The following is a 19,244-nucleotide window of genomic DNA, read 5'->3' as shown; positions in this document are numbered from 1 at the left end:
TTTTAATGTTTATCTCCCTGCCTCATGGCTCTGTCAAGGATCTGCTCGTGTTGTCAGTCTCTCAGTTGCTTCTTTCCAGTCAGTAACTGCTTTCAGGGAGAAGCTCCCCACCAACGCCAGATCACCTCTTTGAGCCTCTTTTTCTTGCAGTCCAGGCCCTCACAATTCCTCATATACAACCTTGGTAGCTATGCCATGCATTCAAAACAGTAGCTTTTGTCTAAAAAAAAAAAAAAAACAAACTGAACTAGCTGTTTATAGCAAGACAGTTGGTTCCAGCTACTTAATATACCATTGCTGATACTGGAATTCTTCCATGTAAAATATTTTTAAGTTTATATAGTTGATTTAACAATTTTCTTCCCTTAATTGCTTCTAAATTCTGACTCATGGTGAGAGAGACCTTCACATTTTACTGTTATTTTGTTATAGTCCTTTTATGGGTTAGATTTTTTAATTTACATTTTTTATTCATCTGGAATTTATCTTTATTAGCTGAGGTTATACACAACTTACTTTTATTTCTGATGCCTACCTGTTTATCTATTTTCATTTATTGGACAGCCTTATATTTTTGTCACAGACTTGAAACTTTACCTTTTTAAATAGTAAACTGACCTGTGAATTTTGATCTGTGGTCTTTCAACTTTTCCATTGTTTTCTTGCATGTCTGTGTGTCTGTGACATGTTTTAATGACTTTAATTAAGATTGTCATGCAATACTCTGTATAAATTTAAGGTATATAATTTGATCAGCTATATGTATACACTAGTGAAATTATCACTAAAATCAAATTTTTCTTGTGCGCTTTCTTAATCTATATATATTCTGGTGCCACCTGCTGTGACTAAGCAAAAACTGTCATTTTAATCTGTAGTTTGTGTAGTTTTTTGATAAATCAAACCATAGAATATACTCATTTTGTCTTTTATTCACAGTTATTTTGAGATATCTGCTTTGTTGCCTTTGGCATTAGTTTGTCCCTTCTTACTGCTAAGTAATGAAAGCGTTAGTCACTCAGTCATGTCTCACTCTTTGCAACCCTATGGACTATAGCCCGCCAGGATCCTCTGTCCATGGAATTTTCCCAAGCAAGAATACTGGACTGGGTAGCCATTTCCTTCTCCAGGGGATCTTCCCAACCCAGGGATAGAACCTAGTCTCCTACATTGCAGGTGAATTCTTTACAATTTTTGTAGTTTGAGACTCATCCAGGTTGTTGGCCTTTGGCATTACTTTGTTCCTTCTTATTGCAGTAATAGTATTCTACATATTTGTTTATCCACTTGCCTCTTATTGGACATTTGGGTTGATCCCAATTTGGGGCTATCATAAGTAAAGCTGCTATAAAATTTTGTATATAAGACTTTGTGTGGATATAACACTTTGATTTCTCTTGAATAAAGATGGAATGGCTAGTCTATATGACGTGTGATTTTCCAAAACTGTTCAACTGTTTTCTAAAGTGCTTATACCATTTTACATTTCAGGAAGAAGTGAATAAAGGACTTCCCTCGTGATTCAGTGGTTATGAATCCACCTTGCGATGCAGGGGATGTGGGTTCAATCCCTGGTCTGGGAACTATTGAGCCTCAACTATTGAGCCCTCCCACTAGGGAGTCCACGCGCGAAAATGAGAAAATCCTGCATGACGAAGCAAAGATCCCAAGAGCTGCAACTAAGACTGGTTGCAGTCAAATAAATATTTATTTTTTAAAGTTAATGAGATTTCCAGTTGATGTATCATCATCAGTTGGTATATCTATCTTCCAGCTGAAACATCTTCATCAACACTTGATATTATCAGTCAAGTATAGTTATTCTTATGGATGTACCTCACTGTGGCTTTAATTAGAATCTCCTTTAAGAAGCAATTTAAAGATAATACCTTTCACACATTTATCTCTTTTCAAGAAATGTCTGATCAAGTATTTTACTCATTTTAAATATTTTTTTTTTTCCTTCTCATTAGCTGTAATAGTTCTTTTTACTTGGTGGACATATGTTTTTCAAATATATTCCCCTCATCTGCCTTTTGATTTTCTTAAATATGTATTTAGCTACACTGGGTCTCAGTTGCAGCATGTGGGATCTAGTTCCCTGACCAGAGTTCAAACTCCAGCCCCCTGCATTGGGGGCATACAGTCTTAGACAATGGGCCAACAAAGCAGTCCCTTGATCCCCATCTTTACAATATGGACTCTTCTAATCTATGAATATGACATATTTCAATTATTTAGGTCTTCTTTAATGTCTCTGAATTGTGTTTTAGGGAGAGTGCTCAGGTATTTCATATTCCCAGGTATTTTATATTTCTGACTCTGTCAAATAACACCTTTTATGACTAAGTTTATTTAAAATGTTACATGCAGGGTACAGAATAGTTGTTCAATGGATATTCAGTGAGTAAATGAAGAAACACATTTTCATTTTCGGAAATAAATTTGTGAAACAGCCTTTTAAAGGATGTTGAATTAAGACCATGACAGATCAGCAAAAGGAAGATATAGGAAAGAGGTTCTCAAGAGTGTGGATTTCCTTCTGTCTTCGCTTTCTGGCTCTGCGCTTTCCTTGTGGGCACCCACCCCACTGCTACTTCCTTTGACAAAGACTTCTGACACCTTAGGGACCTGGATGTTGGTGCCACATGGTTGAGGAAAATACGAAGGCATTATTTTTCAATTTTATTTTCCTATTGTTCATTGCTAGTGTACCAGTGACGGTTCTCCAGAAAAATAGAACTGACAGGATAGATAGATATTCTAAGGAATGGACTTGCATGGTTGATTCTTGGGGCTAGTAAGTCTGAAATCCATAGGACAGGCCTATGGATAGAAGTTTCCATAGGAAACTCAGGTAAGAGTTGATGTTCCAATCTTCAGTCCAGACACTTCACGGCATCAGGCTGAAAACCCAGGCAGAGTTTTCAGGTTGAAGTCCTGAGGAGAACAACTTCGCTGGAAAGCTCAGTCTTTGCTCTAAGACGATCCACTGATTGGATGAGGTCTAACAAAGATTCTCCTTGACCAAATTTTAATCAGGCTCCTCTAAACTCCCTTCTCAGTTAGGTTCTCACTTTTGAGCTTCTGTACTTGTCTCTGCATTCCTCAATTATCCAGCTAGGTCTGTTTAGCCGGAATACCCCACCCTCTATATATCTGATACCTGGTTCCTTAACCTCTTCCCCAACCCCACCCCACCAGGTGATGTCTAACCAATCCCACCTGCCTACAACCAGAATCCTGTTGGGTCAGTTTAGCCAAAATCCCCCCACACCCCGCGTTATCTCTTGGCAGTTCTCCATCCACTGACATGCCTGCCACCCCCAGGCAGCTCCTGGTCTGCAAATTCCCACTCTTCCTGGTCTGGAATTGAACCCAGTCTCTACCCACCCCAGGACAAAATCCCACTGAACAAAGTTTGCCTTACCGTTAACAAGTGTCAGGAATAACTTTTCTGTACCAGGTCCATCCACAGGGGAACCGGGAACGGGTTCTGGAAAACCACACGACTAGGACCCTCTACTAAACGTGTAGTCTTCGGGGGACCAACCCCGGCATCACCTGGGACTGTGCTCCAAACGCACAATCCTGGACACTGGCCCCAAAAGTTAGTCTGTGGACCTTCTTTTCTCCTTGTTTCGGCTTTGTTTCCTGTCCTACCAGCTGTATGCTTATACGTACACTTTTCTGTGGACGGTAAGAAGTCATACACTAATTTTAGGAGCAACTGCGTTAGCTGCGTCCGGCTGGGTTCTTCAGACGCGGTGCGGCGTTGGCAGAGACGCTGTCGCCAGCCGCTGAGGGGCCGCCGCGAACTGCCCCAGGCCGGCAGGACGCCGTCCACTCGCGCCGCGGTGCCCCCGCCCAGTCCTACGCAACTACGCCTAGTCTTCTCCTCCGCCGGTCCCCGCAAGGCTGTCCCCCAGGGCCAGCGGCCACAGAACCGCCGCGAAAACCTGGACTAACGGGCTCGCGGTGTCGTCGCTGGTGTCGCTCAGGAGCGGGGGCATCACGGAGTATGCGCGGGGACGGAGAGCGCGCACACATGCGCAGGGCCGCGCGCTGGGTGGGGGCGGTGTCGGGCGGCAGCGAGGCTGCGCGCGGCTGACGTGTTCGGTGGCCGCGGCGGCGGCGGCGGGGCGACGGCAGGGGACGGGCGGGCGGGGCCGGGGGCTGAACCCGGAAGTGGCTCGGCGCCGGAGCGAGCGCGCCCGGAGTGGAGCTTGGCGGCCGGGAGCCAGCGGGGAGCCCTGCGTTCCCGGGTAAATGGACGCGCGGGGCATCCGCGCCGGGAGCGGGTGGGCGGGCGGCGGGGGGTCGCCCTCGGTGGCGCGGTCTCGGCCCGGCAGGGGCCCGGGGAGGCTCTGCTCTGGCGGTCGTTCCCCGGGTGACCCCGACCTCCTCTCCGTGCCGCTCCCGGGGCAGTCCCGCCGGGCGCCTCCGGCCTTTGGACGCTCGCCGACCGCGATGAGGTGCGCCTCACGGCCCGGGGGAAGCGTGTTAATGGTGGGCGGGGAGCGGGGGGTGGAGAACGTGGGTTCCGCGGCCGCGACGGCCTGAGTGTCAGCGCCCCGGCGCCCTTGCATCGCGAAGGTGGCCGCCTCAACCTGTTCCCCGGGGGACGCGGGGGAGCCTCCCTTTCTGCCCCGTTTCCCGCTACTCTGTTCGGGAATAGGGCCTGCAAGGTGTGCCCTTCCTCCTTCGAAATTATTCTTTTGTTGGCTGTCTTTTTCTAACCCGGCCCTCCTCGTTCTCCGCCCTAAAATCTCAGCCAGGAATGAGTGGAAGCGGTGACTTTGTCATTATTTACTTCTCGTTTAGGAAGGATTTGTTGACAGTACCACGAGTGATTTAGGATCGCTGGGCCGTGGAGTTGTTTTACGTGGTTCTTACTCTCTTCTTCACAGACCATGCAACCCTCGGGCACGCCCCTCCAGAAGCTGTGATCCCAGACAATCTTGTTTTCCTTCATAAATCCCTCAAGACACTTATGAAGTTTCTTGTTCTGAAACCGTTGTACTGCAATGAAGAAGAGGAGAAAGGTTACTTCACATCTTGACGAGAAGATCCATCTAGGCTACCATAAAGATTCCCCGGAAGGAAATGTTGTAGCGGAGTGTGACCAAGTAACCTACACTCATTCCACAGAAAGACCAGCTCCTGAAGCCCTGCGCTGTTATCAGGAACTTCCTCCCTCCCCGGATCAGAGAAAACTTCTGAGTTCTTTGCAGTACAATAAGAACTTGCTGAAGTATTTGAATGATGACAGGCAGAAGCAACCGTCTTTCTGTGACTTACTTATCATAGTAGAAGGAAAAGAATTTAGTGCCCATAAAGTTGTCGTTGCTGTTGGCAGTAGTTATTTCCATGCATGTTTGAGCAAAAATCCGAGCACGGATGTTGTCACCCTGGATCACGTAACGCACTCCGTTTTTCAGCATTTGCTTGAATTTCTTTACACATCAGAATTTTTTGTGTACAAATATGAAATCCCTCTTGTTTTAGAGGCTGCAAAATTTCTGGATATTATAGATGCAGTTAAGCTGCTAAATAACGAAAATGTTGCCACTTTTCAGTCTGAGCTAACTGAAAAGTCATCACCAGAAGAAACACTAAGTGAATTAACTGGAAGACTATCAAGTAATCATCAGTGTAAATTCTGTAGTAGACATTTTTGTTATAAGAAGTCTTTAGAGAATCATTTGTCGAAAACCCATAGGTCCCTTTTATTAGGGAAAAAACATGGGTTAAAAATGCTGGAGAGAAGTTTTTCCACAAGAAGATCAAAACGGAATCGAAAGTGCCCTGTTAAGTTTGACGACACCAGTGATGATGAGCAAGAAAGTGGTGATGGGTCAGACACTTTGAATCAAGACAGTTTTGATAAGGAAAAGTTAGATAGAAATGATTCTGAGGATCCCGGAAGTGAATATAATGCTGAAGAAGATGAGCTAGAGGAGGAAATGTCAGATGAATATTCTGACATTGAAGAACAGAGTGAAAAAGATCAGAATGATGCAGAAGAGGAGCCAGAGGCCGGTGATTCTGTCGGAAGCATTCATGAGGGGTTAACCCCTGTAATCATTCAGAACAGTAACAAAAAAATACTGCAGTGCCCCAAATGTGATAAGACATTTGACCGCATAGGTAAGAAAAAAAAGCTTGTTTCTTGTCTCTAATAATTTACTTTTTATGGATATTTTAAAGGTGATAATTAAAAACTAAGCTTTGAAAATAACTTTTGAAAAGTATGGAGGGTATTTGATTTTTGATCTGCGTTTTATCCTATTATGATAAATTTGTTGTGACTCAGGAATTAAGTATTTACATTAGCTTTTATTTTCTCTTCCTCATGCCCTGGCAGTAGCTCATTAGTTCCTGTGTTTAGTATGAAAAATTCCAGAGTGTCATTAATTATGAATGTAGCATTTTGATTTATATGCTAATTTAATTTCATTTAAGTGCTGTTTTTGAGTCATCATAGAAAATTGAAATAGGTCATATTGTATGTAATTTAATAATTCCTATACTGTTTCCCCTTGAGTGTGGTAATATGTGAGTTATAAATATAGTCACTTTTCCAGTATCCAGTACTGTTTAGAACTGGGATGTTTCAGATTAAGAATAGTTAAGGATAAAACTAAATTACTAAATGTAAGAAATGCCTTCATTCTGTAGGCAGAGACTTTAGGAAGTATCCTAATAGTATTCTTGGGTTATTATAATAATAAATCAATTTTTTCTTTATTAGAAAAGCATATGTATGAAAAGCATATGAAAAGTGATATGAAAGTGAAAAGCATATGAAAGTAAAAGTGTTAGTTGCTCAATTGTGTCTGTTTGCGACGGCATGGACTGTAGCCCACTAGGCTCCTCTGTCCATGGAATTCTCCAAGGAGGAATACTGGAGTGGGTTCCCATTCCCTTCTCTGGGGATCTTCCTAACCCAGGGATCGAACCTGGGTCTCCTGCATTGCAGGCAATCACTGAATATTTAATTTCAAGAGAGCTTACTTGCTAGTAAAATAATTTTTGGAGGTGTCTTATATGGACTTTATAATGTGAACTTTAAAATTGCAACAGTTCACCTATTTACATATAAATGGGAGTTATGAAATTGGGGAATATGTTTTACCACATAGAATGAAAAAGAAACAGGTAAGTATTATTTGACTTACTTATTATTTTACTTATTATTGTAAAATTACTTATACATTTAATATATCCCCATGTGTCCCTAGTGGGTCAGATGGTAAAGAGCCTGCCTGCAGTGCTGGAGACCCAGGTTCAATACTTGGGTCAGGAAGATCCGCTGGAGAAGGAAAAGCAACCCACTCCAGCATTCTTGCCTGGAAAACCCCATGGACAGAGGAGTCTGGCAGGCTTCAGTCCATGGGGTTGCAGAGTCAGACATGACTGAGCAACTTCACTTCACTCATTTATGTTATTGACTTAGGAGGAAATTGGTTAAATAAGGTATTGGTAATCATTTGCTCTCAAAACTTAACAGTGTAAACTATGACATAGCAGTAGGTACCTTTTTTTTTCTTTTTTATGCCTTTGAATATTTTTCTCTAAATTAGAATGCTCTTGACAATCCAACTGAATAATTATTCATTGCTATTTTTACTGTGTTTAAATTTCTGTACAAATGAATAGAGTAACTTTTTTTGAGCAACTAGTCAGTTGGAAGAGTGTGTGGATACAAGTAGCTTGTTAAACTAAGGCTGGTAAATGTTCTTGTAGAGCTGTGAACATGTACTGTGAGCATTACAGGGAACAGAAGAACATTCTTGAATTGAGGTAGCTGACAGTATTTCATCTTTCCAGTTGATTCTGCTTTTTTAGACTTTGTATTCTTATCACATGCTTCCTGTATCATACCTTGTTCTCAGTCGTGCCCAGTTGCTCAGTCTTGTCCGGCTCCTTGCCACTCCATGAACTATAGCCTGCCAGGCTCCTCTGTTCATGGGATTGTTCCTGGCAAGGATACTGGAATAGGTTGCCATTTCCTTAATTTGGCCTAATTTGATTTGAGATGTGTGAGAGCAGGGTCAGTCTGCCAGTGGCATTGTGGGCCCAGCAGATAGGTATCAGGCTCTTGTATCCAACACTGGGCCTGTGGGATGCATTGTGAGCAAGGGGTTCTGTGTTCAGGTAACACAAGGAAGACGATATTCAATCTCTGTTAACACTCTCAAATTCTCTAGCAAAGAAACCTGTTAATTTTACTTAACCTGTCATTTTCTTAGATAACTTTATCACGGCACATTTGGAAACCCCCCAGAAACTAGAGTTCTGTGCACACTATTTGGGAAAATACTGCCTAAGTTAGGGTCTTGATGTACTAAGAAGGCATTTTTCGGCTTTTTGAATAAAGGTTAGTTCAGATAATCAGATAAATGTGGGAATCAATAGATCACATTGTCAGCTTATTTCCAGCCTCCTTTCTGAATGTGTTTTATATTATCCCCCTCTTATTGAACCCCTCTTTTGCTTAGCCTCATTGGGGCTGCTGACTTCTCCCCTGTGCAGAGAAAGAGAGAAGAGATTGAGATTATGATTTTATCACACTGGTTACGAAGCATTGATGTAAGCTGTGATGATGTCAGACTGCCTGCATTTTTGATTCCAGGTCTTATGTGAGTTACTTCACCTGTGTGTACTTTTGTCTCTTCACAGATAGAATGGATGATAGCTAATAGTACCTTCTCATGGGGGTTACTGTCAGGATTAAATAGGATAATCTTTGTGAAATTTGTGTGAATATAGTATGAAATTACAATACTGTGTGAAATTTAGGTGTGCAATGAATGCTAACGGCTCTTATTCATCATTAATATAGTTTCTGAGTGTCTGTACTATGCCAGACATTAAACAACTATGAAGTGATATGTTCTTTGTTGTCAAGAATCTTACAGATTAATGAATACATGCAAAAACAATTATATTATAATAAAGATAATCTTATCAGGACAGGGACAGAGGCTTAGGGGAATCGGGAAAGATTTCATGGAGCAGGTAGCATTTGAGCCGTTTCCTTCTCCAGTGCATGAAAGTGAAAAGTGAAAGTGAAGTCACTCAGTCGTGTCCGACTCTTAGTGGCCCCGTGGACTGCAGCCTACCAGGCTCCTCCGTCCATGGGATTTTCCAGGCAAGGGTACTGGAGTGGGGTGCCATTGCCTTCTCCGTCAGGGTGGGCAAGTAGGCGTAATGAGAGATGAGGATTGGCAAGTGAGCAGAGGTCATGTGTTGAATGGTTTGTATGCAGTGCAGAGGAGTTTTTATCCAGTAAGTGACAAAAAGTTGAGAAAACAGAGGAAATGACCACCACAGGAGTTTTAGAAAGGTCGGCTGGCTTCAGGGAAGAGAAGGAAGTTGGAAAGAGCAGAGGGTTATTGCAGGCTTGAACTAGGAAGATGAGTGGCATTGGGAACGGGATGCGGGACAGGCTGGATCAGAGCTGCAGGCTTCAGTGGACTGGTGATGGGTAGAATGAAAAGAAAAGGCAGATGGAGGAGACCTGTGATTCTTCAGTATCCTCCTGTATCATCTCTATCAGAAGTCCTCTTTATTCTTGAAACACTTCCAGGGCTACTTTCCAATAACCCTCGTATCACCCACATTTCTTTAGGAGGTTTTTAAAATGTCCACCTAGGATTTTGGTTATTTCCCTGCCTCATCAGATTGTGAGCTGGAAGGTGTTGTCTGTTACTTTTGGTTAGTATCCTTCATGATACCCCAGGTCATTTCAAATGAAATAGTAAGTTTTCAGTAAGCTCCTGTTTAATTGAACTAAGGTGAAAGATTGACATCTGACTTGTAAGAAGCCTTTAACTTGCTGTTTCAGAGTGGGTTTATGAGAGGTAACTAATAAGCTCTGGAACCATATGTAGTTTACTAATTTGATTCTCTCACTTTGGATCTCTTATCTTTTTTGATGTGTTTCATAGATGCTCAGAGTCAGACTCCTAATCCATTAGTGTTTTTCCTGAGGCTCCAGCTGTCCTCCTGTCTGCTCATTCTCATGCAGATAAGAGTCCTTTGACCTTTCCCCCTTAAACTGAAAACCTCGGGGTGAAAAGGCAAAAATCATATAGGGAAAAGATGACAGATTGGAGTGAGAGAAAAAAAATTTGGATGATTTGTCTTTTCTGTCCTTCCTACTGGGAACTAAAATATTTCTTTAGATTAAATTTGATCTCTTCTAGAAGCAGAAAATATTTTGTAGCTTTTAAAAAAAAGTGACTTGTTTAGACTATCCTGACAGATTCTGGTTGGTTCTGAATAGGGAAGAGTTTTGACTTATGGCATAATTCTCTACTTTAAAGTTAAATATTTTAGTGAAGTGTTCTTCATGCCATGCCAAATGAATAAATTTCAGGTATAATTTAAGATTTGGTGTATGAGATATATAATGAGCTAATTTGGTGATGTTTCTCTTTGAAAAAGCTCCATATGAAATCTGATAATAAGTTTGCATGACCCATTTGGAATGAAACCCAAGGTCAAGTTTTGTTACGTGTAAATATGTGTATTCTGTGTCTCCTAATTTGGGACATAATTCATATTGGGATTCAGTCAGAAAAATTCTGTGGATGAAATTTCTTAATATTATGTATTTTCTATTGGTGATCAAGAATGGTTGGGCATAACTTAGTATTCTGTGAAGGAACACCAAGGTTTTTTTTCATGGAAACTTTATTTGATAATCTTGAAGTAAACACTTGATTTATACATTATTATTGAATTCCCCCCCCCACCCGATAAGAAAAGAGATTTGTTGTCTGTGTTTATGCGAGGAGAACCCCCACCCTCAACAACCTACCAGTTGATTTAAACCTGGGATTTCTTTGTACATTTACCTGACTTTGTGGTTCAGTGTTCCCTCAGAAGCTGTGTATCTTATTGTTCAAAAATTCAAAGCCATGCAGATAGCATATCCTGCAGTGCCTGTATGCATAAATTTGAGTTGACATAACAGAAATGTGTTTTTTATTTTAGAGACTCTGATTGTTACAGTGAATTATTCAAATTTATGTATTTTCATAGGTGTCTTTGGACTTTATTGAATTTATTTTAAAACAGTTTTCTTTTTTGGGGGTCAAATCCTGTTAAGTCTTCTGGTCTGTAGGCAAATGAAAGTTTAACAGTCGGAAGTAGTTTTGATCTTTAACTGCCACTTATGGCTTTATTATTCAACTACATATAACTTAATTTGCAAGCAAGACTTTCTTGACTCTAAATAAAGGGGAAATTCTACTAATTGTTAATTTAACATCTTCCCAACACAGGTATTTTCATAGAAAATAAAAGGTTTGGGGGAAGATTTTTCTTATAATCTAATATTTTTATTAAGTTGCTCTTTCCAGTCACTTGGGTAAAAATCAGGAGACTTGAATAGTAGGAGGTTAAGTTAGGTTTCAGTTCTGAGACTCTGTGCTAAGTATGCAGTCAATCAATCCCCCAGTAAGAATAGCCCCTTTCCAAAAATCACTTGTAACTTAGTCATTTAAAAACCATACTGTATACTCTTGATTCATTATTTACATAATTTAAAAAGCAAGCTTATGAAAAATGTGAAACGTGAAAACTTTTACAATCACAGAAAATTTTTTTGTTTTAATTCCATAAAATGACCCCTATCTTTGCCAAATTAAAATTGTGGGTTATTAGTACATATTGACTCTTGAGAGTCCCTTGCACTGCAAGGAGATCCAACCAGTCCATCCTAAAGGAGATCAGTCCTGGGTGTTCATTGGAAGGACTGATGCTGAAGCTGAAACTCCAATACTTTGGCCACCTCATGCGAAGAGTTGACTCATTGGAAAAGACCCTGATGCTGGGAGGGATTGGGGGCAGGATGAGAAGGGGACGACAGAGGATGAGATGGCTGGATGGCATCACCAACTCGATGGACATGAGTTTGTGTAAACCCCAGGAGTTGGTGATGGACAGGGAGGCCTGACGTGCTGCGATTCATGGGATCGCACAGTTGGACACGACTGAGCAACTGAACTGAACTGAACTGAACTGAGTACATATTGATAATGTTTGGATTCTGTGCCTTTTCTGATATCCCATAAATGTGTAAAAATGTGGAATCCAGTACAAGCATGCTATATTTTTTTAATTAATTTGAGTATAATTCAAGCATGCCATATTATAATAGAGAAAGATTAAAATCAACTCAGAAAACACTTCCCCCAAGAGATTATGTTATAGCAGTATTATTCTGGTTATATCCTGCAAAAAGTAATAAAAATACATGCTTTTCCAACTTTTTTTGGATAGTTCAGGGTTAGAAATACATAGTTATGCTATATGCATATTAATATGTATGTGTATGTTTAGTTGGTCAGTTGGGTCCAACTCTTTGTGACCCCATGGTCACAAAGGCGCCTCTGTTCATGGAATTCTCCAGGCAAGAATACTGGAATGGGTAGCCATTCTCTTCTCCAGGATATCTTCCTGACCCAGGGATGGAACCATAGTCTCATGTGTTGTAAGCAGATTCTTTACTGTCTGAACCACCAGAGAAGCAAAAGATGGTCATACGGTCTGTGCTTAAATACCTTGTGGATTTTTTATCATATTTTGGTTTTTCTTTGCTTATAATGTTATCCTTCCCTCCTCAATTAAGGGAAATACCTCGGTTCCCTTTCTTCAGTATTGTTATGTAAGTGTAGTGCAATTAATTTTTAGATAATACACTTTGTGTTTATTAAATTTAATCATATTTAAGTTTAATTAAGTCCCATTTGTTTATTTTTGCTTTTATTCTCATTACTCTAGGAGATGGGTCAAAAAGGATCTTGCTGCAATTTATGTCAAAGAGTGTTGTTCTGCCTCTGTTTTCCTCAAAGAGTTTTACAGTGTCTGGCCTTGCATTAGGTCTTTAATCCATTTTGAGTTTATTTTTGTGTATGCTGTTAAGAAATGTTCTAATTTCTCTCTGTTACATGTCCAGTTTTCCCCGCACCACTTACTAAAGAGGCTGCCTTTTCTACATTGTATATTCTTGCCAACTTTGTCAAAGATTAGGAGACCATAGGTGCTTGGCTTTGTTGCTGGACTTCCTATCATGTTCCACTCATCTATATTTCTGTTTTTGTGCCAGTACCATACTGTTTTGATTACTGTAGCTTTGTAATGTAGTCTGAAGTCAGGGTGCCTGATTGCTCCAGCTCTGGTTTTCTTTCTCAAGATCGCTTTGGCTATTTGAGGTCTTTTGTGTTTCTATACTAAGTAAAATTTTTTGATCTAGTTCTGTGAAAAATGCCATTGGTAGTTTGATAGAGATTATGTTGAATCTGTAGATTGCTTTGGGTAGTATAGTCATTTTTACAATATTGATTCTTCTAATCCAAGAACACAGTATGTCTAAATGTCCATCAACAGATGAATAGATAAGGAAGATGTGGTATATATGTACAGTGGAATATTACTCAGCCATAAACAGGAGTGAAATTGAGTCATTTGGAGTGATGTAGATGGACCTAGAGTCTGTCATACAAAGTGAAGTAAGTCAGAAAAAATAACGTGTATTAACGCACATGTGTGGGATCTAGGAAAATGGTACAGATGAACCTATTTGCAGGGCAGGAAGAGAGGCAGATGTAGAGAACAGACTCGTGGACCCTGGGGTGGGTGGGAAGGGGAGGGTGGCCTGGGAGGTAAGATGCACATATATACACTAGCATGTGTAAAATAGATGGGCAGGGGAAGCCTGCTGCATCGCGTAGGCAGCTCAGCATGGTGCTCTGTGATGACCTCGAGGGGTGGGGTGGGTGGGAGAGAGGCCCAGGAGGGAGGGGAGAGATGTCTGCATGCAGCTGGTTCACATGGCTGCACAGCAGAGACTAGCCCAGCCGTGTGAAGCAGCTGTACTCCAAAAGTCATGTTTAGATACATGTGATAAGTTGGTGAAGGTAGACAGATAATTATGATTATCTTTTCTCCTCAGTGGCCTTAGAATATTTTGTGTTTTATCTAATCTCCATGATACATATAGGACTTGGCATTTTTTTAAAGTGTATGGGTGAAATGTTATACTTTCCTATTAGCTTTCACCTGAAGAAAAATGTTTGTATATATATTTTTTCAGGACAAAGCAAAGCTAAGCTTATCATAGAAAATTACTCTTCATATTTATAGTGTTTTTTTTTCTTTCTGTTGCCTTTCAGAAGTATCCTTAGTTAAAATTTCTATTTTATGCTACTAGATGTGCATATTCACAACTTTGATTACAGTGTAATAATAATAGCCAGTGTTAATTGATACCTTATAATGGGTTAGAAAACAGTAGTGTCTTATGTGTATTAATTGACTTATTATTACAATAATCCTCTGAAGTAAATACTATTATTCCATTTTTGTTTGTGCATATTTTCATTATTCCAGTATTATCTTTTTCAAATAAGAAAGGTTTGAGAAAAGTTACTTGTCCAAGGTCAGATAGCCTGCAATTTAAAGTGTCGTAATTCATGTCCAGGTGCCTGGATCCAGGGTCTCTGCCCCTATCATTGATATTGGTCTGCCTCTATAATGTGGAATTGTATATTCTAAATAATGATGCAAAAGGCTTTTAGTATAAGATGGCTCAGTGGTAAAGAATCTGCCTGCCAGTGCACTAGAAACAAGAGATGTGGGTTCGATCCCTGGATCCAGAAGATCCCCTGGAGAAGAAAATGGCAACCCACTCCAGTATTTTTGCCTGGAAAATGCCATGGACAGAGGAGCCTGGCCAGCTGCAGTCCATGGGGTCGCAAAAAGTCAGACACAGCTTAGCAAGTAAACATACCACCACTACCATAAGTAGGAATATAAATAAAAATTGAGCCAAAATGTATCCTTTATTTCATTTTTTAATTGTTACTTTTCTCTTTGGACAAGCTGTATTAAATTTCTTTTTTTCAATTTTTTTTTATTGAACTATATTTGATTTACAATATTGTGTTAGTTTCAGGTGTACAACAAAATTACTCAGTTTTATATATATATAAATTCTTTTCCATGATAGGTTTGTTAGGTATGTGAGTCTGTTTCTGTTTGTAAATAACTTTATTTGTATTATTTTTAGATTCACCTGTCATATGATAGGTGACTTTGTCATATTTGACTTTCTTTGACTTACTTAGTATGATAATCTTAGGGTCCATCCATGTTGATACAAATGGCAGTATTTCATCATTTTTTTATGGGTGGGTAATAGTTCATTATGTGTGTGTGTGTGTGTGTGTGTGTGTGTATACATGTGTACATACATACAACATCTTTTTAATCCATTCATCTGTTAATGGACATTTAGGTTATTAGGTCCTATAATTTAGGACATTATATTCAGAATATATACAGATCTCACATTAATATGCCTCCAGGTGTCTGCATTATACCCATGCATTTTGTCATTTCCTTACTTCTCTTTATTCCCTAACTATGTTGGCCTTAGTAACTTCGTGTTAAGCATGCAGTCAAGTCCAGGTGATGTTCTTGGGTCCTAATGTCTAACAAGTTGGAGAAGTCTTAGTATGAATGGGCTGTAGCAAAGGATACATTTTGTTGAGTAATGCCAGATTTGTAGTACCCTTTCCAGATTACCTTCTGTGGGAAGAGAGATGAAAATATGTGAGCTATATAACATATTATGTTGCCTTTTGTGATATTTTTAAAAGGTCTGCTAACCTGTAAGTTCCTTTCAATTTGTGTCTGTTAAATGTACTGTTGATCATGAGATTTTATTCCGCTGTCTAATTTCAGTCACTGTGTAGTAAATGTACTGAATTTAATTTTAATTTCTGTCTCTTCATAGGGAAATATGAGAGCCACACACGTGTTCACACAGGTGAGAAGCCCTTTGAGTGTGATATTTGTCACCAGCGCTATTCGACAAAGTCTAACCTAACTGTTCACAGAAAGAAGCACAGTAATGAAACAGAATTTCATAAGAAGGAGCACAAGTGCCCTTATTGTAATAAACTTCATGCAAGCAAGAAGACTTTAGCCAAGCATGTTAAGAGGCAAGTATGATCTTGCTTCCATAGTAGACTTTAATGTGCCTTCTAATTTTAATATGTAGTGAGCTAAACACATCTATGGAGTGCTTGTCTCCAGTCCTTTCATTGCTTAAAATTTTCTAGTTGACAAATTTTTTAAGAAAAGAATAGCAAATATTAGTTCATACTTGTGAGATTAAGTTTTTTGAGGTTGAAACAAAAACAACAATCTATACTCTAGAAGTTTAAGAAACAGCATTTTTATTATCCTTGGTTTTGTGTCTTGGGTTTTGACAAGTATATTTTCAACATATATGATTATACCACTCCAGAAAACTTATTCCTCATGCTCAGCTTTGTCTTTAGTATATAAAAATTTGTGAGAGAATATTTATATTTAACTGAGAAATTAAATTTACTGAACTATGGACTAAAGTCAAATGAGTTGCCTTGAAGATTCTCTGTGAATAGATAGGTTCCTGAATATATTTAAAATGATTACATTTTACTTTTGACTATTTCTGCTTAAACTTAGGCACACACATTCATATATTAAAATGACAGTGATTCTTAAAATACTCAGATGTGCCTGTCTCTAATTAAGGAATCACTGCTTGATTCTTATAATCACTGTTAACATGTCAAATAGAGTACTGACTTAACTAATATCATCTTTTCCTAACAGTCTTTTAATTTTTTTTCTTGTAGATTTCATCCTGAAAATGCACAGGAATTTATTTCCATTAAGAAGACTAAGAGTGAAAGTTGGAAATGTGATGTAAGAGATTTTAATTTGTAGTAGAAAACCTCAAATTAAATGTAGTGTGAACTTTTGTGAAAGTAATTAAATTTTAAAGTAATATAAACTTAGCTTATATCACTTTTAGAATCTTTTATACAGTGTTATCCTAATATTTTTGCAAATCAAGCCTGGTATGAGTTACTTTTTGGATGATGGACCTGGAAAATAGAAATCCTAGATTTTATCTTTGTTGTAACCACTATAACATGTTTCTATAGCTGCCTATATAAACCGTGACATTACTGTTGCATACAATATAAAATGTTAGAATTTTCCCTCCACTTCTGATTATCAGTTGCTATATGTCAAACCACCTGAAAACTTAGTGGCCTTAAATTACTGTTTCATTTTCATCTCATCATTTTGTGGGTCAGTAATAGCAGTGGGGCAGGATTTTGCTAGGTAATTCTTCTGTTCCACATGGTTCCAGCTGAAGTCACTCAGTCGTTTTCAGCTGATAGGTGGTCTGTCTGGTCTGGTCTGGAGCTGCTCCCAAAGCGCCTCATTCACCAGGCCGGAAGCTGGTGTTGGTCTGTAGCTGGGAGCTTTGCCCGGCCGCTGGCTGGGGCCGCTTCCTGGGGCTGCTTGAGCTTCCTTCCAGTATGGCACCTGGGCTCCAGGAGGGAAAGAGTGTTCCGGGAAGCTGAGGTGAACAGTATCAGGCTTTTTACGGCCTCACTTTGGAAGTCTCAGAGCACCACTTCTAGCATGTTCTGTTGGTCACACAAGCCACTCCAGCTAGGGAAAATTTCAGGGAAGTGGAATCAGTCTCCATTTTACAATGATAGGAGAAGCAATGAATTTGTAGGTATTTTTTATTCTTCCATACCCTCTAAAGTAGTTTTTCATTAAATAGGTAAATACTGTTTAAATGAGTCACCAGCCATCATTTTGTCTTCTTTAGTCTGAGGCTTCAGTTTATGTGTATGACAGCGTTCTCACCATTTCTCTGATCTCAGCTTCTAGGAACTGAAGTTAATTATTTGGATCTTATTATAAGATGGTTTTCTTACCTTACTGAGTTTTATCATTCTCACATGTAAAATGATAATAATTGTATCTACCTCCTAGGTTTGTTGTGAGAATCACTTAGCTTTGTGCCTGGTATATAGTACATGCTGTGTTCCAGTTGATGTTTAGTACATGCCATGTTGTTACACCTGGTGTATTGCACATGTGTTGTTATTACAGCAACCTGTCCCCCCACCCCGCTTTCTAAATTTGATGTCTACCAGATTGTTTAAAAAGTTGTGTCTATTCTTTCTGACCACTTTAAGAGATAAACTTTTAAGTAATTTTTGTGAGGTTTTTTTATTCCAATTCCTAATCAAATAAATGGCTAGTATGACATATAATTAATTCTCAAATATACAGTTAATGAATTTAGAAATGTTGACCAGGATTAAGATTACTGTATAATCTGAGGAATTAGCCTATTAGAAATGTAAGATGTTGAAATACCTTTAGTACTAATTTAAAATAATTTCTTGCTATAATTCCTCTGGGGCTTCCTTGGTGGCTCAGTCGGTAAAGAATCTGCCTGCAATGTGGAGACCTGGGTTCATTCAAACCCTGGATTGGGAAGATCCCCTGGAGGAGGGTATGGCAACCCACTCTAGTATTCTTGCCTGGAGAATCCTCATGGACAGAGGAGCCTGGCAGGTTGCAGTCCATGGGGTTGCAAAGCGTCATGACAGGACTGAGCGACTAAGCACAGCACACATAATTCCTCAAGGCATTCTTTTTTTCTGTACAATCAGTTGATTATACTTTTGGTAATTTTCCTTTGGGAGAAATTTCTAACTACTTAAATTTATATGTTTTTTTTATCATCAAAGCTTTATATTTTTATTTTAGAGTCACGTTCCCTCACATTTTATGTGCATTTTCCTTTAGATTTGTAAGAAATCTTTTACTCGAAGACCGCACTTGGAGGAACATATGATTCTCCATTCTCAAGACAAACCTTTTAAGTGCACCTATTGTGAAGAACATTTCAAATCACGATTTGCACGGTTGAAACATCAAGAAAAGTTCCATCTGGGTAAGCAGGTTACTTTTCTAGGAGCATCACAGCCACTGTTGGTGAGCACGTTTTGCTGGGGAGACTGCTCCTGTGGGGCCACTTAGCAGAGGAACTCGTGGAGTGGGGTGGGGTTCTTGGAGATGAGTACACACTGGGTTTGTTTTGTTTTTTGGTGGCAGGTGTGTTCGTGGTCAGAACTGCATTTATTCACAGTTGATTGTCGGATAGGTTTGTGAGTGCCTGGGGTATGCATTTTTGTTTGTTTTAGAAAACCCTCATTTTTCAGAGAGTGCAGTAAACTTAGTGTACTTGGAATGCAGTGCTGTATTTGCTGAGTTCTCTCCCTCCTGCTTGTGGCCACAGTGGAGACTTGTGTTCCAGATAGGTACATTTATGACAGTTTAATCCCAGTTATGAA

General features: G+C 39.7%; 1 protein-coding gene across 1 annotated transcript in view; it reads left to right on the top strand.

Moving 5' to 3' along the window:
* Positions 1-4,160: 4,160 nt before the first annotated feature.
* The window catches only part of ZBTB41 (zinc finger and BTB domain containing 41), a 33,646-nt gene continuing 18,562 nt past the window's right edge, over positions 4,161-19,244 (top strand). Inside the window, exons 1-5 of the mRNA XM_061161071.1 lie at positions 4,161-4,265; positions 4,911-6,150; positions 15,815-16,022; positions 16,707-16,776; positions 18,697-18,844. Coding sequence (XP_061017054.1) covers positions 5,028-6,150; positions 15,815-16,022; positions 16,707-16,776; positions 18,697-18,844 — 1,549 coding nt within the window. The 5' untranslated portion in view covers positions 4,161-4,265; positions 4,911-5,027. The remainder of the gene's footprint in view (positions 4,266-4,910; positions 6,151-15,814; positions 16,023-16,706; positions 16,777-18,696; positions 18,845-19,244) is intronic.

The sequence above is a fragment of the Dama dama genome, chromosome 14 (assembly GCF_033118175.1).
Source record: "Dama dama isolate Ldn47 chromosome 14, ASM3311817v1, whole genome shotgun sequence".
Taxonomy (NCBI): Eukaryota; Metazoa; Chordata; class Mammalia; order Artiodactyla; family Cervidae; genus Dama; species Dama dama.
The sequence above is the reverse complement of the archived record's forward strand: the minus strand, read 5'-3'. Positions and strand labels throughout refer to the sequence as shown.